General features: G+C 51.7%; 1 protein-coding gene across 1 annotated transcript in view; it reads right to left on the bottom strand.

Moving 5' to 3' along the window:
• Window positions 1–24,600, bottom strand: part of CEP72 (centrosomal protein 72) — a gene marked incomplete at both ends in the record, with an annotated part of 33,283 nt that overhangs the window by 5,163 nt on the left and 3,520 nt on the right. Inside the window, 8 exons of the mRNA XM_080714720.1 lie at window positions 1,764–1,960; window positions 2,996–3,134; window positions 4,668–4,972; window positions 6,102–6,311; window positions 8,517–8,695; window positions 15,489–15,597; window positions 18,767–18,959; window positions 20,080–20,207. Of these exons, the coding sequence (XP_080570846.1) occupies window positions 1,764–1,960; window positions 2,996–3,134; window positions 4,668–4,972; window positions 6,102–6,311; window positions 8,517–8,695; window positions 15,489–15,597; window positions 18,767–18,959; window positions 20,080–20,207 (1,460 nt within the window). The remainder of the gene's footprint in view (window positions 1–1,763; window positions 1,961–2,995; window positions 3,135–4,667; window positions 4,973–6,101; window positions 6,312–8,516; window positions 8,696–15,488; window positions 15,598–18,766; window positions 18,960–20,079; window positions 20,208–24,600) is intronic.

Genomic DNA, 24,600 nt, shown 5'->3' with positions numbered 1-24,600 from the left:
ATCTAGAAAATGGGATGAAGCCTTTTGATAAACAGTTCTACAGATACAGGCTTCCTTTTGGCTCAGCCTTCACAGGAAGACCATGTGGCGCACACTGAGGACCCCGTGTCTGCACTCTGAGGACTCGGGCTCAGTGATGGTCCCTGTACGGTGGTGCCCACGGTCCCCAAAGCTCTGCTCCCGTACTGTATTCTGTACTTCTCCAGCTGTCCCTGTCAGTGGTGCCACCACAGGACTGAGGTCACCCAGGGTAGAGATTCGGCTCACTCACCCAGTCAGGGGACTCTAGCCTGCTCGTGTCCAGAGTGCGCACAGGCGGCGAGGGAACAGCATGTGCTGGGGCCACCCTCTGGGCAGGACTTAGGTAGAGTGGCAGCACACAGTTGACATTTGAGCTCCATATGTTGAGTTGCAACTGGTCTCAGATGCCTCAGGGTCAGGGGTATACCTGGTCCCAGAGTACTAAGAGTCAGGGCACACCTGGTCCCAGACTCCTCAGGGTCAGTGGTATACCTGGTAAGGGCCGGGTCAGGATACACCTCAGGTTTGCACAGAGCCCTGGCAGGCACCACTGTTTGGTCCCTCTTAGGGCTACCTTGGGTCCCGCAGGACAATACTTCCCACAGCTGCCTCTGCAGTGCTAGGGTGCAGGCCTGGCGTGCTATAGCCCCCTCCAGACAGAGGAACCACCTGTGTGTGCAGGAGACTCACAGTGCACTGAGTACCGAGGCTTTCCCCTTTCCTCTAAAAATGAAGCTTCATGTGGGATCTCCTGGACGGTTCTAGTAAAATAAAGGTACTACCTGCCAGGCAGTTTCAGATCTGTGAAATCTCATGGTGTTTGCTCCCCACTTTACAAAGGAGGTGGCTGATGTGGGAGACAGGCCAGGCAGCTGCTGCCCTCAGCCAGCCTGGCTCACACATCTTCCTGCACCGTCCCTGGTGGGAGCAGGGCCACACAGCATGCAGGCAAGAGGAACGCGACCACAGGCTAGTTCCACTTCGGCAGCTCTGGTTCTCTAGCACTGTCCATGATGAGGACTCTCACGGTCTTGCAAAGACCCTGCAGCACCGAGGCCACCTGTGAGGGGCCTGGAGGAGGATCCCAGCGGGCAGGCCTTCAGATGGGAGGCCAGCCCCTTAGCGGCTAAGCCGTGCAGATGCTGCATGACGGTGAATGTGCAGGTCCCAGCTGTCACCTGGGGGAGGTACTGCACGGCCAGAGAGAGGTTACCTGGAGGGTCAGCACTGGCCTCATGCGCCTGCTAGTATGGACTTTGGGACAGGAGACTATCCACTCATTCACAAACAACCCACCCATAGGATAACTGGCTGGGAGGCCCAGGCCAGGGCTCTGGCTGCTCGTGGGTGCCACCTAGTGGTGGAGGGCCCCTCAGACTCATGCAGGGCATATGCATCCTGGCTGGAGCGGCAGGACAGGCATGGGACCCCAGAATCACCAGGAAGCCAGACCCTCACTCAAAGGGCGGGCATCCTGTGCCGGGGGCAGTGGGGACACAGGCCTACACTGTGGCCCTGGCCCAGTACCCACCCCCATCTCTCCCACCCGACCCTCAAGAAGTGTCAGTGGCAGGCAGATGGGGATGACCAGCAAAGCTGCCGCGTTCCCCTGGGGTCTGGTTCCCCTGGGTATGGGCATGGAACAGTCAGGCATTTCCTGGCCCTGGAGGAGCAGGGGAGGATATAGGGCTGGGCCTGAAGTCCGAGCTCCCTCTCGGCCCGTGCCCTGGGGCCCGGCTCACCAGCTCCCTCCGCGTGCTGCCGAGCTCCCGCGTCGCCGTGCCCAGCGCGGCAGCGTGCTGCTGCTGCTGCTCAGCGAGGCGGTTCTGCAAGGTCTGCTTCTCGAGGGCCAGGCGGCGAATCTCTTCACTCCCGAGTTCTGAACTGTCCTGAGCTGCTGCGATCTCTTGAACAGATGACAAGATGTGCCTCGCCTGAGCTGAAGTAAAAATGAAACGCTGTCACGGCACTGCAGCTAAAGGAAGGAATAGACCAACATGTCCAAACGTGCGGCTCTGTGTCTCAAAACACTGAGAAGCTTGGAGAGAGACCGAGGGACATGGCGCTTTGACATCACCTTGCTCAGGCGCCACACAAATCACAGGTGGGGTAGAAAAGAACAGAAAACTGTCCATAGTCGAGACTTCAAGGAAGGCTAAAAATTCCAGTCTGGAATAACCTGGGTGAAGCCAGGGCAGCTCACCGGCCAGCAGCCTGGCAGCTCCATGGGCCTGGGTGCTGGAGACCAGCCTGCCACCACAAATAAGACCCTGGCCCTAAGACAGGGCATACCCACGCAGAGCCAGGGCCTGGAGAGCTGCAGACCCTCGGGCACCCTGACTCAGGAGGAGCCAAGGACCGTGTGCTAGTAGGGGTTGGGCCTGGTGGTGGCATCAGAGGCGCTCTGAGCTGTAGGTTCTGCCAGGGGCAAGTCTGGCACCCAAGGGGACACATGTGCAGCTCAGGCTGCAGAAGAAAGAAGGCAGCTGCCAGGCTCCTAGATGGAGCTCCTAGCACATTCCAGCATGGAGTTCACGGAAGCAAACAGTCCCAAACCCTCTCTAGGGGGAACTGTCCTGCTGGGCCCCATGTTATGTCCAGCAGATGCTCTGCAAATCCAGGGCCTGCTCACAACCAGCAAACAGGTGGCGGATGGCTCTCCAGCTCTCCAGCCCTTGGCAAAGACAGGCGATGAGAGCCCAACGCTGCACCCGGCATTGAGCACCAGGAGGCATTGCCCAAGGCTGGCCTGGCCCCTCCCCAGAACCAGGCTGCCATGAAGAGGCAGAGGCTGGGGGAGGGCAGGGCACAGTAGGGCCACAGGTACTCAGGTGGACGTCAATTACTTAGTGCTGGGTCGACTCCCCAGATTCTCTGGAGCCCCAGGTGGTGCACACAGAGGACCCCTAAGCTGCTGGGCTGGCAGCACCTGCCAGGGTGCTGTCTGGAGTGGGCTACCTGCTTCTGGACTCACCAAGGAATGCCTCGTTGCCATGCAAGGACCTGCAGCCACGCCAGTGCCTGTCCACCAGGTTGAGCAGCGCTTCCAGGAGTGCCCCCTCCAGAGCAGCCCCCTTCCCAGGTGAAGCTTCCGAGTGTGGTCTGGGAGAAGACTGCAAAAGACACAAAATCACAGGAAATGGCCTGCTCAATTACGACTGGTCACAGCAAAGAAGGTCTCTAACAGCAGGGTGCCTCCTCCAGAAGGGGAGCCCAGGCTGAGCCAAGAGAGGGCCCTCGGTAGCGCCCTAGTGAGCACCAGCCCAGGTTCACTGGAATGCCTCAGGCAAGGGCCTGTCTTGGTGCCAGGCCAGCACAGAACCCCACTTTCCCCATTTCCTTCTTCCCTCAGCCCAGATCATTAGGATACAGGACACAGATAGATCACGGCCAGCCACATGTGAGCACAGAACATGAGGATACAGGACACGGATGGATCATGGCCAGCCACATGTGAGCGCAGAACATGAGGATACAGGACACGGATGGATCATGGCCAGCCACATGTGAGCGCAGAACATGAGGATACAGGGCACAGATAGATCACGGCCAGTCACATGTGACCACAGAACACGAGGATACAGGACACGGATGGATCATGGCCAGCCACATGTGAGCGCAGAACATGAGGATACAGGACACAGATGGATTATGGCCAGCCACATGTTAGCGCAGAACACGAGGATACAGGACACGGATGGATTATGGCCAGTCACATGTTAGCACAGAACATGAGGATACAGGACACGGATGGATTATGGCCAGTCACATGTTAGCACAGAACATGAGGATACAGGACACAGATAGATTATGGCCAGCCACATGTTAGCGCAGAACATGAGGATACAGGGCACAGATAGATCACGGCCAGTCACATGTGACCACAGAACACGAGGATACAGGACATGGATGGATCACAGCCAGGCACATGTGAGCACAGAACATGAGGATACAGGACATGGATGGGTCATGGCCGGCCACATGTGAGTGCAGAATTGCCCACAATCTGCAGATCAGCCCAGAGCCAGTCACCACAGTTAGGATGGCAAGATGTCAGACCACCATCCAGCAATGGTCTGGGTGCCCAACTGCAGCCCTGATGGCGGACCCACACAGCCAGGATGCTCAGTGCTGCCAGCTTCACTCCTTCATGCTGTAGTCCAGCTCAGAACCCACTAGAGAAAGTCAAACAAGCCCCATTCACCCAGGGAGCCTCCTCCAGCTCCCCACCTCGACCTCTGTAGAGTCCCAGCCCTGCCTGTCCCACTGCGAAGCATCCTCACTCCTGGACTGCCTGCAGGCCTCTGCCCACTGTAGGTCAGCAGCTGCCCGCCTTGCCCCAGCAGCTGGAATCCAGGTCCTGTCTATTTTCATCAGGGCGGCCCTCCCCTGCATCCACGGCCTCCAGCTGGGCTGCTTGCCTGGCTGGCCGCTGACAGGCAGTAGAGTTGTCCATGAGGTTCCAGGTACCTCTGAGCCTGGGAGAAATTGCAATTCCTATTCAGGACACATCTTTGCACTTCCAGGATGGGATCCTCAATACAGGTCATTAGTGGCTCCAGTGGCCATGAGGCCTAATTCCAACTTTGGAGACAGATGTAAATGTGGGACATTTACCTCCTGGGCCACCGCCGGCCCTAACTCACCGCCCTGATGACACTCGAGCTCTGAGACATCTGCTCTTCAGCTTCCAAGGCCTCAGAACCAGAGAAGGCCCCCTGGCTCCTGACCTCGCAGCCCTCCTGTCTGCTCGAACTCTCCTCAAGACCGCAGGGCCCGCCAGTCCTCTCCAGGCAGCTCAGACGTTCCTGGTCTGAAGGTGCCTGGAACCTTCCACCAGGCATCCTATGCTTCCTGTACTTTTCAGGAACAGGTAAAGGATTTATCACTTTCTGCGATAGCAAATTTGACTTTTGAGAAGAAGAGGCAGAGTCCTCAGTATCTGTGGAGTCTGTAATGGACAGAGATTAGAGCCTGATCAGACCAGATTCCCTGGTTCTTAAGAACGTTGGTTCTTAAATGGTGTGTAGGCACACACTTGTGTATGCACATGTGCATACATGTGTCCATGGAAACACGGGCACACACACACTCACATGTGCGCACACATGCCATACGTGCACACGACATACACATCCATGCACACACACGTCATACACACGTGGACACCTGCCATACCCATGTACCATGTGCATGCCACACACATGCACACATGCCATACACACACCATGTGTACACACATGCCATACACACCCACGTGTGCACATGCCATACACACCGTGTACACACACATGCCATACACTCAGACACACACACGGAGAACAGGGCACAGAGGGGTAAACATGGTGTGACGGGAGCTCAGGGGAACCCATGTGCAGCACACGGAACACGGCTACGTGGTGAAGGTGCACACAGACACTGTCACGGGGGCTCTGGAGGACATGTGCACACATGCGTTTTCCAGGAGGGTAAGTGATGAATTCTGGCAGTTAAGGGGGACCTGCTGACCAAGGCACAGCAGAGGTGCAGACACAGGGTAAATGTTCCTGGTCCAGGGAGGGGCCCCGAGAGCAGGAGGTGCTGGACAGAAGCAGGACCCAGCCTTGCCCACAGCCTGGAACTGGCTCCGCACGCCATGCCCCGCGGCCACCCCCTCAAGCTCATCGCCCAAACATCCTGCTCAGAGGCCCCGTGAACTCCAGAAGTGCCAGGCACGTCCATGCTGGGAGGACTGCTGATACTTACACCACACAGATGTGGATGTCATTCTCAGACAACTTATTTTCCTCATTTCAACATTCAATGTGTAGCTAATGTGTTTATGTAGGCCTAAGTACTGAGAAGAAAAGGTATGTGTGTGACTGCAAGAGAGGGTGGCGTGGAGGGGGAGAGGGGGAGCGTGTGTGCGCACCAGAGAAGCACCCGAGAGCAGACAAGGAACCTAAAATGTGGGTAGACCGTAATTTTCAGTGTGCTCAACTCTTTCCTAGGGCATTTTAGAAGGTTATATAAAGGCACCAGAAGAACCATCCTTTAATAGCAAACACTGTGAAAAGCTTTTAACTGCTTAGAAAGGTTACCTGGGTGTGGGCTGAAGTGGGCGTGCGGCCCATGTGTGCGACAGGCCTTGGGCTCGCCGCACTGTGGGGGGAGCTCCCCGCAGAGCTGGTCCTGGGCAGGCTGTTCTGGACAGCACCCTCTGGAGCTGCCCTTCCTTTTCTCGTGGCCCCACCTGACCGAGTCCCCACACTGGTGCTGGATGGACGGAGGACTCAACAGACGTCTGGATTCTCCTTTATTAAAAACATTTTTCATTTAATATTGCATTTTAAGATTGTGATAGCCGGGCGTGGTGGCGCATGCTTGTAATCCCCGCCCTTGGGAGGTGGAGACAGGAGGCTTGCACAGGTTTGAAGCCAGCCGTGCTGGCTTAAGAGACCCTGTTTCCAAATAAAACAATAAAATAGGTCTGGGAGTGTATCTTAGAGGTAGAAGCGTTTCCAGGAACTCCAGTACCACCAAAAATAATAATAATAAAAGATTGTGATAGCGTATGACATTTATTAAGCATACTTTCCTTAACTTGATTAAATAAGAGAAAGATGCCTGAGTAGATTCATAATAAAATGGTCCATACTGCTGTGGATTCCAAAGAGTTTTCAGGTGGGCCAGGGGCAGACTGGAGAGTTGAGAGGGCCTGAGCCTAAGACTTACAAGGAAAAAAAATAGCCAAGATGGGTAACAGTGGACAGGGAAAGGGAAGGACACAATGGCCCATAAAATAGGACAGAATGAGAAGTAGATGCAGGTCAACTGATCTTTCTTTCCTCTTCCTCCTCCTCCTCCTCCTTTTTTTTTTTTTTTTTGTGTGTGTGTGTGTGTGGTTCTGGGGATTCAACCAAGGAGCATTCTGCCTCTGAGCTATACCCACAATTTTATTTTTTATTTTGAAATAGGGTCTCACTAGGTTGCTGAGAGTTTCACTAAGTTGCTGAGGGTGGCCTTGAACCTGTGGTCCTCCTGTATCAGCTTCCCAAGTACTGGGATTACAAGTGTGCATCACCACGCCTGGCTAGGTCAACTGATTTGGAACAAATGTGCCAAGGTAACTAAATGAAGAAAGAGTCTTTTAACAAATGGCATCAGAACAACTGGATATACATGTCTTGACCCACGAACTCCACCCAGAAGAGCTGGATCCAACAAGGGGCCATGCTCCAGGGCATCTGTAAGGAACCAGAGGAAACCTGTCCAGAGGGATGGGTCCAAGAAGCATAAACCATTAAAAAAACAGGATTCCATCGGAATCAAAACAGCTCTTCAAAATACTACTAAGAAAAAGGAAAAGGCAAGCTAGAAAATAAAAGAAAAATCAAGGAACTTACATCTGAGAAAAAACCAATACTTAAAAACCACAAAGAGCTCTCACAACTCAACACCAAGAAGAGAAACAGCCCCACCGAACGGGGTGTGCACACCTGAGGGAGTGTCACAAAAGAAGATACACAAGGGCCAACATTCCAACAGCATTAGTCCTCAGGAAAATGCAAACTAAAACCAGAATGAAATACTACCACAGCGCAGGAGAGGACTGGAAGTAAGGACTGCGTGTGGGAGGTTGTGGGCAGTATGTTCAGGCAGCAGGGGATTCAAGGTGTCCGCCCAAACCTATGCCTCAGCTCAGCGCTGTTTTCATGAGGTGCTCTCAGAACCTCATAAAGGAATAGGCCTGAGCTTATGAACAATTGTAGCAGCCGGCCATGGTGGGCACACATGTAATCCCAGCGCTTAGGAGGCTGAGACAGGAGGATCGCACAGGTTCCAATCCAGCCTCAGCTACTTAGTGAGGCTCTCAGCAACTTAATGAGACCCTGTTTCCAAATAAAGTATAAAATAGGTCTGGGAGTATAGCCCGGAGGTAGAAAGCCCTGGGTTCCACCCCCAGCAACACAATAAACAAACAAACAAACAAACAATTGTAGTGAGCAGCAGAGCCCCTGAGCAGTGCACGCGTTCATGCCCAGGGAAGTGGTCCTGGCGTCCATGGTGGGGATAAAGGTCTAACTGTGGCCACCTGAGCTCAGGGCTCCTGATGCCCAGTGACCACTTGCTCATGACTGCTGTGGATGTCAGCTCAGCTGCTCACAGAACACTTGTCTTGCTTGTCTCCCTAGAATATTTTACTTTTTCCTGTGATCTGAGGGAGGGTGGAATTCACACAACAGTGCAGTATGACTATGCTCAAGCACACTGAGTTCCTTTAATAGTCCACAGTCCAATCACTGGCACTCAAAGCGCACAACAGCTTCGTGAAGATCCTGTGTTAGAGGTAAGTCTTGTTCTTAGTGCTAGGATTGAACCCAGGGTCTTGTGCATGCCAGGCCAGTGCTCCCTGCTTAGCACCCCAGCCCTGGCAGTCTCTTACACAACACTCTGTGGGTTGGAACCAGTGACAGCTGGACCCACAGGCCCATGGCTGGGGGCTGAGCGCTCACCTTGGGCACAGTGGAGGTCAGCCTCCTGCTCCTTCTGGCTGGATCGCAGGCTTCCAGGAGGATTGCTTAGGTCCCACTCGCATTCAGCAATGAGGTTCAGGACGGCCTCGTCATCTGCATCCATGACCAAGCACCTCTTGGCAGAGGGGTCAGCGCACCTGGCCCAGGAGTGGTGTGGTCTGCAAGAAAAAGCAAACTCATCACCCAGCGCACAGTACGCGCAGCCCACAGGGCACGTCACGCAGCACCTGGAGGACGGCTTTGGTGCGACTGCAGTACAATGCTCCCATCACCCTACTGAAGTCATCTGGAGGAGGGTCGCGCTCAGGACAGCTGGCCTGACAGCAGGACCACAACTTGCCACCACACATCCCAACACCGTGCCCTCCACGAAGGCACACCGACTCAAGGAGTCCTCTGCCCAACAAGGCGGTTCATAGAATCCGTCTTGAAATCAAACCAGTGTGTACACTGCGAACGCTGATTTTAGGAGGCAGTTCACCTGCATGACACCTGTCCACTGTAAGAGGCCAGTCACCACTCTAGAGCGCTACAGAGTATGGCCCAAAGAAGGGACACAGAGCCTGGCTCTGCCCACGGACACGTGGGATCTGATCACAAGGTGGCCTCGTGTCCACGGTCACCTCTGAGTTAGGACTTTAACTTAAGCGCTGTAGCAGCTCAGTTTTGCAAGTATCAGGGACAGATGATGCTGACTGTCTGCAGTGAGGACAATCACAACTAACACTTCTCTGATGGTTCTGGATGCCACAAGACGGCCCTGCAGGCACCTCAGCCACCGAAACGCAAGTGTCTGTACCATTTTATAGCAAGCATGCTCTACTCCAATTATCTAGATATTAAAAATCATGTATGGTCTGACTTGTAAGCTTATTCTATGACATTTGCAACTTTAAAATGACCAAATATTGTCAAATGTTTAAACAAATGAATCTAGAAAAGGCAGTAAAACATTTATACTGTTGACTAAAGCGCATTATTCCCAACCATGATGAATGATGCTTATTTTATTGCCATGTTATGACAAAAGAGAAAAAATCGGAGACACTCCTATAAATCATATTAAAATTATATTCAGAATGATGTCAGAAAAAAAGGAAAAGAACTCCAAAATTTGCTCTCCACACAAACAAGAGGGAAATATCCATCACTTATTGGGAACTCTGGCAGCCCAGGCAGCAGCTATTCCAGGGCCGACATTGACAGGAAGACAGTTGGTCCTCACCAAGGGCAGTAGGGATCTGATGAGAACAACTTCAGCCCGCACTCCCAGAGCTTCAGGGAGCAGGGGATAATGTGCAGGTGGTGCTCTGGTCTGTCCCTGAGGAGCAGCAGGCCCTTTCTCGCCACCTCACAGGGGCAGGTCTTCAGCCCAGCAGGGAGGCTGGGCGTTCATTCAGAGGCTCAAGTCCTGACTGCCGCTCCTGAGCCACTGATGGTAGCTGGAGCAGACAGCAGCGTACAGTCTGGACAAAAGGCCAAGGAGGAACATCCACGGGGCTTTCAAAGTGCCAAAACGTGTCGCTCCATGTGCAGGGCGTGTCCTGAGAGGTGCACTCTCATGAAATTTCACTGTTGTACAAACGTGAGTGCACTCACAATTTAGGATGGCCGTGAGGCTGGATGATGGTCCTTCTTCAGCTTATTATAATCTTATGGGACTGCATTTGTACCCACAGTCCCTGGTGACTGAAACATTACCATGTGGCGCATGACTCTTCTGGAGACCTCGAGGCCCCTAGTGTGGCACACGTTATTCTCCTGTGTGGTCAGGAAAGCCCCAAGAAGGCCCTCCGCCTGCCTGCTCTTTCTGGCCTTGCAGGTGTGCCAAACAGGAAGTAGGCCTCGCACAGAGTTGCAAACTGCCTGGCTGAGGGGTGCTGCATGCCCAACGCAGCCCCCGACAGACACTGGCATTCTGGTTCTAAATATGTAAGGAAATCTTTGCCAGCATCCCATAAGAACAGGGTTTGGAGTGCTTCTGGATAGCCAAAAACATGGGGCTCCTAGAGGGGGTATCAGGGACAGCCTGGAAGCCTACCCCCTTTCTCATACCATGACCTGCACACGGTGTGATCTGTATCCTTTGTAATAAATTCTGTAATTGGCTGGTCAGTGTGCTTTCCTGAGCTCTATGAGCAGCTTTGGCAATCAGCTGATCCTCTGATCCCCAGCCTGCTGGTCAGTGGGAGCAGCCCATCGGAGGCTCCCAGGGTATAATGCTTCGCAGATGTTGCCTCTGCCAAGCCGAAGGCCTGTGGCGATCATCCCAGGCTGGGCATGCCCGTGGGCACCACTGCTCTTACAGTGCGTGCACCCCTCCTGCCCCGTGGCACATTCTTGTAATGCTGAGTATTTCAAACTTTTCCATGATCGTTGTATCTGTTGTGGAAATCTGCAATCAGTGATCTTTGATATTACTACTGAAATTGTTCTGGGGCACCCAAACCACACACACAGTAAAAGGCAGTAATTTGGCGGGTATGGTGGCAAATGCCTGGAATCCTAGTACTTGGGAGGCTGAGACAGAAGGACCTTAGGGAGACCCTGATTTAAAACAGAAAATAAAATAGAGCTGGGGTATAGCCCTTAGGTAGAACACCCCTGGGTTCAAGCCCCAGTAACTAACACGCATGCACGCACACGCACAGGCACACAGCAGTCCCTGAGCCGTAGCATGCATGCTCTAAGTGCTCTACCACCTGGCCACCATCTCCCCTCTCTCAGGCTGCCCTGTTCCCTCAAACCGGGCAGCTAGCAGGGCTATGGTGGCCCCAAGTGCTCAGGTGTAAGGAGGGTCTCACGCCTCTCACCCTAAATCAAAAGATGCCATGGCCAGGCCTCTTGTGTCCACTAGCCACATTGTGAGTGCGGAGGACAAGTTCTTGAAAAAGCCAGAAGCCGCAGGAGCAGTGTGAAAGCAAAGGAGCTCTCCTCTGAGGCGGAGCGCTCGGCGGAGCGGCCACACGTCCAGTGGACTCCCTATGCCTGGGCGGAGCGGCCACACGCCAGCGGCCACACAGCCAGCGGGCTCCCTACGCCAAGGCCTCGCGGGGGCAGCCCCTCTCCAGCTTGGGAAAGCCTGGGAGCGACAGGAAAGCACTGCAGAGGAACAGCCTGGCTGGGAGGGTTGGAGCATGAGGGGACTCCACGGCTCAGATGCCGCGAGCCACGTGTGCCCAGAGGCAGCTGCAGCGGGTCGTTCAGGAGATCCACCCAAGGGACTCGCATGGCGGCCGCAGTGGCCAAGAGTTCCCCTGCTGGAGAGGACGCACCTAGGACGGTCACAGCCAGAGAGAAGCCAGAACCTGGTGTGAGTAAGAAGTATAATTTTTTTGTGTGTCAAACAGGTCATACAGCAGCCATTTTAACTCATACAACCCTTGGTTGACTAGATCTTCCAGAATCTTAGCCATTTTAGTTCATAAAACCTTTGGTTAACCAGAATCTTCCAGAATCTTAAACTTTCTTTTTTTCTTTTTCTTTTCTTTTCTTTTTTTGTGGTACTAGGGATGGAACCCAGGGTCACTCGACCTCCAAACTACACCCCCAGTCCTATTTTTTCAGTCGTTTTATTTTTTGAAACAGGGTCTCACTGAGTTGCAAAGGGCCTCGCTAAGTAGCTGAAGCTGTCTGCAAACCGCAATCCTCCTGGTCTCTACCTCCTGAATGCTGGGATTACAGGTGTGTGTCACCACACTGGCTAACTTTGTTTCAGAACTCCCACCTTTGGGAGGCTGAGACCGGAGCATGGTGGTTCAAGGACAGCCTCAGCTACTTATGCCCTTTGAAACCTAATGAGACCCGGTTTCAAAATAAAGAATGAAAAATAGGGCTGGGGGTGTAGCTCGGAGGTAGAATACCCCTGGGTTCCACCCACAGTACTGCATTTAAAAAAAAAAAAAAATCCCACCTGTCTTAAAGTAAGCCAATCACTTCAGAGTTATACTTTAAACTTTCTTTGCCCAACTTTTTTTCAGAATTCCTACCTGTTTTAGAATTTAGCCAGTGTCAAAGAGATGTAGCCCCGCCAATCAGGGCAAGAGGCAGAACTGAGTCAGGGGTAAAAACCCAAGCAGACTTCCTGTCTGGTGTGCTTGCTTACCAGACTTTTTTCTCAGTTGCACATCTCCTGCAGAAGTAAACTCTTTTTGCTGTACCGAGTGACTCTCCATCACCCACTGTCATTTACCACATGTTAGTCAGCTTTCCCGTGCTGTGACAAAACACCTGAGGTAAGTCAACCTAAACGGAGGGGAGGTTTATTTTGGCTCACAGTTCTGGAGGTCCAGCCCAGGATTACTTGGCCTGTTGCTTCTGCCCGTGGTGAGACCACAGTGAATGAGACAGACAGCTTATCTCATGGTGGTCAGGAGTGAAAGAGAAGGGAGGCAGGGGCCAGGGTCCCAATATCCCCTCCAGGGCAGGCCCCATGACCTCACTTCCTCCTGTAGGCCCCACCTCCCAAGGGTGCCAGGGGCTGGGGACGAGCCTTGGGGTCACTCCTGACCCAGACTCCACACTGGGCAAAGTTTCAGGGGCGGGCTGGCCCCCGTTAGGGCCAGCAGGGCAGTGGCTCCAGCTTGAGGCCAGTGCTCACTTGTCACTGCGCAACAAAGCCACTCTGCCTGTGCCCTGAAGTGGAGCCGTGGAGCCCGGACGACGCACATCTGTTTATGGGTCGCTGAATGTGTGACGCCTGCTGCTGAGACCTCTGCTCAGAAAGAGTCTACTCAAAACTTTACTGCTCGGCAGTGGCCCTGGACACCCAGGAGCTCGGAGGGAGATGAACCACAAGACAGCGTGTCTTCAAGCCAGCCAGCACACATCCATCCTGTAGCCCCCGGGTCAAGGAGGAGGCCTAGCTTCCAAATCTTAGCATCTTGTAGGCTGTAGCTGCCACAGAAAGTGATTCTCTGGTGGACTGGGCAAAGTCGGTAGAAAGGATTCACATTTACAGATACCACCATGAGGAGCCGAGCACCAACATCACAGGAGTAGAAGAGGCCGATCCAACCCTCATGGGTAGCCTTGAGGGATGCGGGAAGAGGCAGAAACAGCAAGAGAACTAGAACCAGAACTGAAGTTTAAAGATATGCCTGGATTTCTTTCCTCTCAAGAAAAAACTGGAGGAAGTAGCTCATGATAAATGGATAAGGAGTTGCTTCTCTGGATGAACAAAGAAAGTGGCTGAGATTCTTGAGGGAATCTCAAGATTCCCTGGGAAGGTTGCTGTAAACCCTGGTGAGATGGCCCCAGATGATTAGAACAGTATCTGACCTTAGTCGACAGAGCAGGGTTCGAGAGGACTGACTCAAATCTGCTACTGTGGGTCAAATGCTGACAAGCACCAGCCTGTGCTGCAGTCAGTGGATGCGGCCAGGTTCCTTGGGCTCTCACTTTAAAAACCGCCCCCAGCCTTCCACCCACCGCAGCAGTGTCCATGGCGGGCAGGGCCTCCACAGCAAGAGATCTCCACTTGTTGAGGGCTCAGATGACCCCTAGCACTTTGGGGCAATAACTGTAAATTAAGGCATGTACTTTTTGGGGACATGTACAAACATGAATTCTATATGCGCCGGGGAAACAAAGCACACATCAGAGCTCATGCCACACAGCATCTGGAACAGCCCACAGTCCCTCCCCGTATCCCTGCACTTAGGACATAGAGAAAACACTTAGCAAAATGACAGAAGTCCTTCCTTAACAGTAATCACATTAAATATTAGTGGGTCAAAGTCTCCAATGAAAGGGCAGAGATTACTAGAATAGATAAAAAGCAAGATCCAACTATGTGCTGTTTGTAAGAGACTCACTTTAGAGTCAAAGATGCAAAATATTAGCATAAAACATGGAAAAAGATATTCCAGGCAAACAACACTAAGAACAAAGAGAATAAACAGCCCAAATCTACATCCAGGCACATCACACTCCAACCTCAGAGAGTCAGGGCGAAGAAGGCGTCCCTGTTGTGTCTATGAGTGGAGTAGTGTAACTTCAAAGTGGAATGCAAATGTCCACATACATTTAAATTTCTATTTACACTGCTATGGGTTTCTGCTCTAATTTTTATTATTTTGCCCTTTAAATGCAACCCATTCACAAAGCATAAAAAGACTCTTTATGGTTCTAGAATACATTAAATACTCTCAGCCTAGCTGGGCGTGGTAGCACATGCCTGTAATCACAGTACTTGGGAGGCTAAGACAGGAGGACCGCAGGTTTGAGAACAGCTTCAGCAACATAGTGAGACTGTTTGAAAACAAAAATACCAAGGGCAGCTCAGAGGTAGAACGCCCTGGGTTCAATCCACAGTACCATACACAAAAAAATACCATCAGCCCGATAGTCTGAACAGAACGTGAATGAAAGGTGCAGACCGCAGGTGCTGGAGGTAGCATGGGGATCAGGACGCAGCGGGGCACCGGCCAGAAACCAGAAGCCAGCCTCGCAGACCTGGGAGCAGGGCCACAGAGTGGGCAAGCCAGGAAGGGCGCAGTCTGTGTGCTACCTCAAGGGTGGGAGTGAGGGCCCTGGGCACTCAGGACCCTCCAGGTGGGGGTTCCTGCCACAGCACTCACATCCAGGAGCGGCTCGGTGGTGTGAGATGAGAACCTGGGAGCAGAAGCGTCGCGGGTGCAGACACAGCAAGGATAGGGAGGACTGCACTGCTTTTCCTCTTGTGAGCCTGCTACACCATTTGATTTAACACACGCCATTTTAAGAGACATTTTAAATGTTAAAAAATAACCTCCAAAAAATGTGGGAAACAAGCAGAGCAGCGCTGTCCACCATTTGCTTGAGCCCGGCTGGCCTGGGCACCTCCTTTGCCTCTCTGCTCGAGCCCCACTGGCCTGGATACCTCCTCTGCCTCTCTGAAAGGCAGCGATGTCCACAGACATGTGCGACTGAGGCTGACCGTCCCGTGTGTCCAGCCACATCTGTCCGTACCTTCCAACCTGCACAGCGGCCGGGAAGCTCTCCTTTGAGCCGAGCGAGTCCTCTGAAGCAAAATGCAGGCGAGAAGCTTTCCGTTCGCTCTCTCTCACAGGACGATCATCTGAGGAGAAAATTCCTGACAAGTGAAGAGGACAGCAGGGCCTGACAGTAGCAAGGCACCCAGTCCCCGGAGCACACCGCACAAGAAGGCCCTGCTGCCTCGGGCTGTCCCCGCCACGGAGTCCCCCGCAGTGATGGCAGCCCAGTCCAGGACACGAGGCTCCATGGCTACAAGTACAGCCACAGGTCGCTAGCCAGGCTGCCGCGCTCAGAGAAGCAGACACAGAGCATGGTCCTCAATGTGGACCCCGGTGCCGGTGCACCCCGAGAAGTCTCTGTGGAGGAGGATCCCAACACAGTGAAGAGCACTGTGGCCTTGGGGCCTTTAAAGTGTGCGCCCTCAGGTCTCCGGGGCTAAGCAACAGATGAGAACCCTGACGGGGGCCTGGAAGGCTCCCGAGAGCTCCTGGCACCTGAGATAAGAGTCCCAGCAGCTGGAACTCACCACCCATTTTTTCACAGAATCTTGAGAACACAGTTACGGTCCCACGCCAGCAGGGCTCTTCACTCACCTCAGGCCCAGAAGACACGGCTTCCCGCTCCTGCTGCTTTCCTAACTGCACCCAGTTCTGCCAGAGCTCGGGCTGCAGCCCTTCCTCCATGGGACACACAACCCTCCCACGGAGCCCTGCTCCCTCAGGACCAGAACCAAATCCCTCACTCCAAGACCACGCCCCAGGCCCGTTCCACAGCAAAAGAGCTGACCTCTTCCCAGACCACACCTTCTCTTGGTCGCAGTACCCTCCTGGACCCACTGCTTCTTCCCTGTGGCCCCTGGCCACCCTCTCATTTCCCCTCCTGCGGCCTTCCCCTGGCCACCCCAGCCAGGACTGGGCCCCTCCTCGGGCATCTGCTGGGCAGGGCAGGACTGGATGAGATTCTTCAACGGCTTTGATTTCAATGATGTCCCTTTATTATTTCTATAAATATCGTTCCTGTGTGTAAAGACTCAGATTCGTTCCCTACATAAAACTGAGAAATTGAGAATCTAACACTTTTAGGACAGAGCAGAAGCGATGACTTAAAGATCCCTAAAACTACCCATAATGACTGTGCTATTCCTAGAAAGGAACCAAATGAGACTGTTTCTTACAAGTCACTTATTTAAAGGGTTTTTTTCTGTATGTGTGTGTTTTCGGAACCAGGGATCAAACCCAGAGCACCACACCTGCAAAGCAGGCGCTTTGCTACTGAGCTATATCCTGGCCCCACAAGTCACTTATTTAAACAGTCAAATAAAAGAATGTAAGTACTTGTTTCTCCCAAATATCTTCAAGTAAATGCAGTAATTCCAAGTATGTTTCAAACTAAACAGCATGCTGAGGCACAGAGCCTGCCCACCCACAAGCAGGCCTGGGGTCTCGTGAGCGGCCACGCTCCCAGGAGGCCAACACCACACACAGGCTCTGAGACCTTCATCACAACCGAGCTGCAGGATGGCCCCCACACACTGGCCAGGGTGGACCTTCTGTCCAGCACGTGCTCACAGGAGGTGGGGAACCAGTGTCTCTGCTCGCAAAGCAGGGGCTCACTGCATGGCTGGGTGCTGCCAGGTCAGGAGGCACAGATGCCCAGCGCCCTCCAGCCTCACTGTACCCGGGACTACAGACACGCGGTCAGCAGCACAGGGCAGCCATGCCCACCCCTTCTGTCAGCCCAAGCTGCCCTCAGCTGAGGTGTTGCGGAAGTGGATCCTGCGGGGATGGGGGCCAGCCAGCCTCAGGCCATTCTGTTACTTCTGTGAAGACTGGAGGAAACAGCTTCGGCTGAGTTCTTACACAGGTGGGTTCCTGGCAATAGCAAACCCGTGGCAGACGCTGCTGCTCTTAGCGGAAGACTGCTTTGAAAAGACATGTTCGAATGCCAGGCGTGGTGGCGCACGCTTGTAATCCCTGCACTTGGGAGGCTGAGACAGGAGGAACACACAGGTTCGAAGCCAGCCTCGGCTACTTAGTGAGGCCCTGTTTCCACATAAATTATAAAATAGGTCTGGGAGTATAGCCCAGAGGTAGAAAGCCTCTGGGTTCCACCCCTAGTACCACCAAAAAAAAAAAAGAAAAAGAAAAGACATGTTCGATTCCACTAACCTATAGTCACAAAAGGGAACAGAAACAAAGGGATGTGTGTGCTTCCCATTGACACACTCCCTGCTGGAATCTGCAGAAACATTCCAAGACAGTCGAACACTGTTTAAGATGTCAGCAGACACACACAAGACCACACTGGCCAACCCATCTTTGCCATGACCACACGGCAGCCAGGTAGCCTGGCCCAGTCCCAGCTCAGAGTCCACTATGCACTCAGACTCCCCAACCTACCCGCAGCCCACGACAGGGCTGATGCAGTGACCCCTCCGGCCACAGAGGGACTGTGCAAGGCCACCTGTGCAGACCTGCTGGGGGCCGGTGGGGGCCATCGCGGTGCTTGGGAGGTCCGGTCCCAACAGCAAAGGAATGCAGGGAATATGTAGATGCCCCTGCCAGGTGCTACCCTGGGAGCTTACAGGTGTCAACTCAGGAAAACTGTGAACTCAACATTCCTATCTCCCTTCACACAGGAGGACCAGGGCTAAGAGACAGCCAACCCTCCTGGTCCCCAGGACTCCTAGCCTGGGTGCTCTTTCTCCTGAAGCATACTCCAGGGCAGCATCAGCATGGCGGCACCACACCCCACCAAGGGACCTCCCAACTGTGTGTGCTGTGGGGGCCCTGAAGCCAAAGTGGCTGCCAGACCTGGACTCTGCTCACCCTGTCACCCGGGGGCACTCAATGAACTCTGTCTGCGTCCTTCCCAATGGATGCAAAAGCAGAAATGATCCAGCTGTCCCGCTGAGCCCCGGATGACGCCTGGGGCCAGGCAAGTCCAGCAGCCATAATGTGGAGGGTTCTCCATCAAAACAGGATGCAGCAGCCTGACCCAGGGCAGTGCTCCTGGGACCACAGGGCCCCTACTGCCCTTCCCGCACAGCCCTCCTACGAGACCCACCCTGTCACAACCCAAGGCTACAGGAGCCAGGAGTCTACAGGGACTCAGACCATTGGTGTAGAAAACCGACTTCCTTTTCTGGAAGAACCAACAGCATGGTCCTCCAACAGCATGGTCCACCCAAAAGCACAAAAACGCCAACTACAGCCCCCGAGTGCAGCTTAAGCAGGATGGTGCCCGCCTACCCAGCTGCCGGAGCTTAGGGAGCATGTGCACCACAAACAGGCGGTAGTCGGACTCATTCTTCACCACGGGGTTCAGCCGGAAGTCCACGTCCTGGAGCTCAGGGAGAGAGTGAAGCCTAAACACTTCTGCTAGTGAGGAGATGCAGTTGTAGTAGAGGTTGAGACTCTCCAGGGAAATCAGGTACTGGATGCCCTGTGAACAGGAAGACATGCTCAGTCAGCTCACGCTCTCACAAACAAACACATTAGACAGTCGGCGGACCGACCAGCCACCGACATCAGCAACACACACGCCGTGAGCAGGAAGGGCAGCAGAGTGGCAGTGTCCACTGGGAAAGGACACAGGGACGTTGCGCACCTGCCAGTCCTGCTGGCAAGGAGCAGAGCTGCTGCTCCTGAGCTCTCAGGGTGCACAAAGCCAAGGGACGCATGCTGTTTGCTCACTCTGCACACAGCCCAATGGATCAGAAGTGTTAGTGCTCAGCTTAGGAAGACTTGTGAGTCTGGAGAAGCTGGCAACGGAGGAAGCCCGCACCCGACTGAGCGAGGCTCCTGAGGTCCGCGTCAGGCACGGCCTCTCGGTGCTGTGTCCCAGAGCTGAATGCCTCGCTTTCTTCCAAGGCAAGAACTCCCTCTCTGAACTAAGCCAAGAAACTTCCCCAGATGTCACCTGGGTGATTTCTTAGTCTCCACGGGGCAAGCGGCTGCAATCAGCTTTGAACTCACAGTGCTGCTGGCTAGGGCCAGAGGCTGAGGTCAGGCCACGGTGGTGATGACCCAGAAAGTAAAGAAGAAAAAGAAAATGAAGAAAAGCATAGCTGATGAAGGGCAGGGAGGAACAGGCACCCACACTTTAGTTTTGGGCTCCTGTTTCATTCCTTTTAAAATACCCCATCTCCTTCAGAATGCCATGACCTGTACGCATCAAAGGAGGCTCAGGACATAATATGAAGTGTAAGAAGTATAGCTTACAGTAAACAACAGTAACAACACACACTCGTTTTAATACCACACAAACTGTATTTTTACCACAAAATGCTTTCCATTGATAATGATAGCAATATATTTTCTTTTAAGAATCAAACCTAGCTGGGCTTGGTGGCACAAGCTTGTAATCCCAGCATTCGGGAAGCTAAGACTGGAGGATCGCAGTTTGCAGACAGCCTCAACTACTTAGTGAGACCCTTTTCAACCTTTATTTTTCAAAATAAAGAATAAAAAACAGGGTTGGGCGTGTAGCTCGGTGGTTAAATGCCCCTGAGTTCCATCCCCAGACCCATAAGAGAAAAAAAAAAGCATCAAACCTAACTTACCTCTAGACTAACCAAGGAGTTGCGTGAAAGGTCCAAAGACTTCAGGCCTGTCAGATGCACCAGGGAGCTCCCAAGGTGGGTGATCTTCTCTTGGTACGTTCCAGGGATAGAAAGTGAGCGAAGCTCGGCTACAAATAAAGTTACAAGATTTTAATCCTTTTCTAATTGAAAACAAACACTGTAATAGAAGCCCACATTCTTAGTTTTTAGAAACACAGAGATAGCAGGCAGAGTAGCACATACCCATGATAATCCCAGCTACCCAGGAGGCTGAGGCAGGTGGATCGCAAGTTTGAGGCCAGCCTGGGCAATTTAGCAAGACCCTGTCTCAAAATAAAATTTTAAAATGGCTTGGAATTTAGCTCAATGGTGGACTGCTCATTTAGCATGAAACAGGTCCTAGGTTCAATCCCCAGTACCACTAAAAAAAAAAAAAAAAAAGACTATAAAAATTGTCCTCACCAACAAAGAGAAAAATAGTTAATAAAAACAGATAGAAGATGAGCATGGCAGAACACATAGTAATCCTACTACCTGGGAGGCTGAGAAAGGAGGATCTCAGGTTTTCAACCAGCGTCAGCAACTTAGCAAAGCCCTCCACAACTTAGTGAGAACCTGTTTCAAATTAAAAATAAAATAAGGCTGGAGTGTAACTCAGAGGCAGAACGTCCCTGGGTTCAATCCCCAGTGCCACAAAAACTGATTGATCGATCAGTCAATCGACCCTCAGAGCCCTAGGAGGGCAGAGAGAGTCTGCATTTATTCTTCATAAGGCCCACTGTATTCCACCAGAGCTCCAAAGAAGAAAAGACAGAATGGCTAAGAACAAAAAGACTCATGTTTGAAGGTTTAATGACTAAAAACCTATAAATTTAGCTAAAGACATAAATAAACCCACCACTCAAGAGGCTAGAAACCCCAACCAGAAGGTTTGCCCAGACACACCAGAATCACACTTCTGCAAACCCAAGTGCTGAAAGAGAAGAATTCCCAGCCCAGAAGTCTGCAGCTACCGAGAACAACCCTCAGGACTGCAGGCAAAATAACATTCTCAATGGAGAAAACCAGGAGAGCTTGATGTCAGTACACCTGCCCTAAGACAGGCGCTAAGACAACGCCAACAGAAAGATGAGAGGAACGCCGGGGGTCTGAGAAGCTCCTGGGGAGGGGGCCTGACTCAGGACAAGTGGGGTCACAAGGAACACGTCAGGCCTGGGGCAGCACCCGCCCTCCTTCAAACTGCTCTCCCTAACTTTTAAGAGGTTTGGCAAGCCGGGCGTGGTGGCACACACTTGTAATCCCAGCATCTGGGAGGCTGACACAGGAGGATCACAGTTGGAGGGCAGCCTCAGCTACTACTTAGGCCTTTTGCAACTTAGTGAGACCCAGTTTCAAAATAAAGAATAGAAAATAGGGCTGGGGTGTAGCTCAGAGGTAGAATGTCCCTGGGTTCTATCCCCAAAACCACAAACAAACAAACAAACAAAAAAGAAGGAAAGGAAAGAAGGGAAGGAAGGGAAGGAAGGGAAGGGAAGGGAAAGGAAGGGAAGGGAGGAAGGGAGGAAGAGGAAGGAAGGAAGGAAGGAAGGAAGGAAGGAAGGAGCAGGGCAGGAAAATATATGGGGCAATAGGATCCAACCAACCTTCCTAAGAGAGACATGAAAACTGCTCACCCAGCTGTGGTTACAGACTTGCAGATTTTACATTGCAGCTTTAGACACCAGCAGGAAAATTCCAACATAGTGAACACACCAAACTGTCACACAAAACCCAAAAGTGAATGTCCTAAATTACTGTGCGTGAGTTGGGTTGGAATTTATGGACAGTTATAATAACTCACCATGTGGAATACCTCTCTCTTTTTTTTTCCAATCCTGGACCAACCAGCTCTGTGACTTTCCTGGTGAGCTCACCCAATAAATAAACTCTTTATTTTTATCCAGTGTCCCCTCAAATGAAAGTTTTCTTTTGGGTTGGCAATAACCTAGAAAATGCCACTGTGCCATGACAAAAATCACATGAAAAGAGAAACAGAAAACTCTACAATTCGACTTCCAGGTAGATGGCAATGGAGAAAAGCGGGGCTTACGAGCCCCATTAACACCCAATCTCTATTACCACAAAATCAGCGCCTTTCATAGCCAGAAAACACCATCAGCAGAGAAACAAAAAATGTAATTACAAGGGACAGAGAAAAAGAGGGCTGGAAAAACAAGACACCAGAAAGAAACCAGACCGCAGTGCTGCAGCTGGAGCTGCGGCGCGAAGCGGTAGGCGCCATTTTCCCTTGCAGCACCAGGCTAGAGAGGAGGGGAACTCATAACGGAGCTCTGAGCCACAGAGGAGATACGACGGCCTCACGCCCGTGGACGCAGCAGCAGCGCTTTACTGCCGGTGGCAGCGGCGAACCCACCAGACGGCACCAGACTCAACAGCCCACCAGGCTCCAGAGAGGAGCAGCGGACAGCGAGCCAAGGTGAGCCACTGCGGATCAGCCGGGAGGAATTCGGCAGATTTCTTGGCGCAGGGAGCATCTAAAGCTCCCAGAGGCTGGGCTCAGCACACCCTGCAAAGACTCAGGGCGGAGCTCAAAAACAGAAAAGAAATACGCCAGCCTTACGACCGAGGGCGTGGCAGCGGTTCCATATTGTCACCGGCGGCGGCAGCAGCAAATTCACCGAGTCCACTATAGCTCCAACTGCGCACTCAACAACAGTGAGTCAAATTGTGGCCCCTAGAGGAGAAATCCCAGTACTGTACTCCCAGGGACTTGACCCAGTGGGGGAGTGGCAGTGACAGAGATATCACACCATAGGAGAATGCCCAACCTGGCATCCCCATGGTCTAAAATAGCCTCGACTGACTCCCTAGGTCTGAGACTCTGCAATACAACTCAGTAAAGGAGTAGTGGGGACCGAGATACCACAGACTCGAGATCCAGAGCACCTTAAGTGAAGTCTTAGTGACCCAAGGGAAGAATCCAAAGAAGGCACAAACTTCTTAAATCATGGGAAAGAGGAATAACAATGGAGCAATGAATGCCCACAACCCCACAACATCAGAACCCGATAAAACAGAAAATCAGAGATTTCTAGAAGATCAAATCAGGAAAATAACTGTAGAAATAATAGAGGTGCTTCGAAAAGAACTCAGAGAGAGCCAAAAAGAGATAAAGGATGCAATTAATGAAGTAAAGGCCTCAATTCAAAGCACAAACAACCGATTAGACCACATGGAGAACAGAATCTCGCTCTTAGAAGATGAGCAATCCAAAAATGAACGCATAGTTGCTAATCTAGAAAAAAATATCCAACAGCAGGAATCTGACACTAAAGAAATACGGGCCCATTTTAAGAGAGCTAACCTAAGAATAATTGGAATAGAGGAGGGAAAAGAAAGTGAAACCAAAGGGATCAACAATCTCTTCAAGGAAGTAATAGCAGAAAATTTTCCAAACATAGAGCAAGAGGTCGATACACAGGTCCAGGAAAGTTATAGAACTCCCTTTAGACAGGATCGGAGAAGAGGATCCCCATGCCACATAATTGTCAAAATGACCAATGTGGAAGCCAAGCAGAGAATCTTAAAGGCAACAAAAACAAAGGGCCAAGTGACATTCAGAGGCAAACCAATTAGAATCACTCCAGACTTCCCAAACCAAGTCATAAGAGCCAGAAGGGCTTGGAGTAACATATTACAAACTCTGAAAGAAAACAACTTCCAGCCAAAAATTTCCTACCTGGCAAAACTATCTAGCAAATTAAATGGAGAAATAAGAAGCTTCCATGACAAACAGAAACTGAAGGAATTTATGTCTTCAAAACCAGCGCTAGAGAAAATACTCAAAGAGATTAACTACAAAGAAGAAATAGGTAATACACACCAGAACCAGAGAAACAAGATTTTCCATCCAACAGACAACTAAGATTGGTTATCTGTGGAGATTCATTATTTATGCTAGTCTTTTACCTATCTCTAAATTGTATTGTTTGCTTTTATTGTTGCTAATTTTTAGGATGTCTAGTTGGAATATTAATATACCTTCAGATATAGCATTTGGAAATATTTTATCCCATTCTATCAGTAACTTTTAACTCCGTTTACATTGTCTTTGGATATACAATATTTTTTTATTTTTTAGGGAGTTTGTTGCCTGTGCCATTGAAATCATATCCAAGAAATCACTGCCAATTTTAGTGAGATTTTATGACCCAGATTTCCTTCTAAAAGTTTATAGTATTAAGATATATAGACTTCCAGGAAGATGGCGACAGAGGAAAGCAGCACTTACAAGTCCCGCAAACAATCGAACTCTATTACCACAAAAACCAGCGCCTTTCAGAGCCAGAAAATACCACCAGCAAAGAAATAAAAACTGTAAATACAAGAGACAGAGAAAAAGGGGGCTGGAAAAACAAGACACCAGAAAGAAACCAGCCTGAAGTGGCGTGGCTGCTGTGGCACAGAGCAGCGGGAGCCGCGGCACAAAAGCGGGTGGAGCAGCCAGAGTGGCCAGAGCCG

This window comes from Muscardinus avellanarius (genome assembly GCF_963383645.1).
Source record: "Muscardinus avellanarius genome assembly, chromosome: 1".
NCBI lineage: Eukaryota > Metazoa > Chordata > Mammalia > Rodentia > Gliridae > Muscardinus > Muscardinus avellanarius.
The sequence above is the reverse complement of the archived record's forward strand: the minus strand, read 5'-3'. Positions and strand labels throughout refer to the sequence as shown.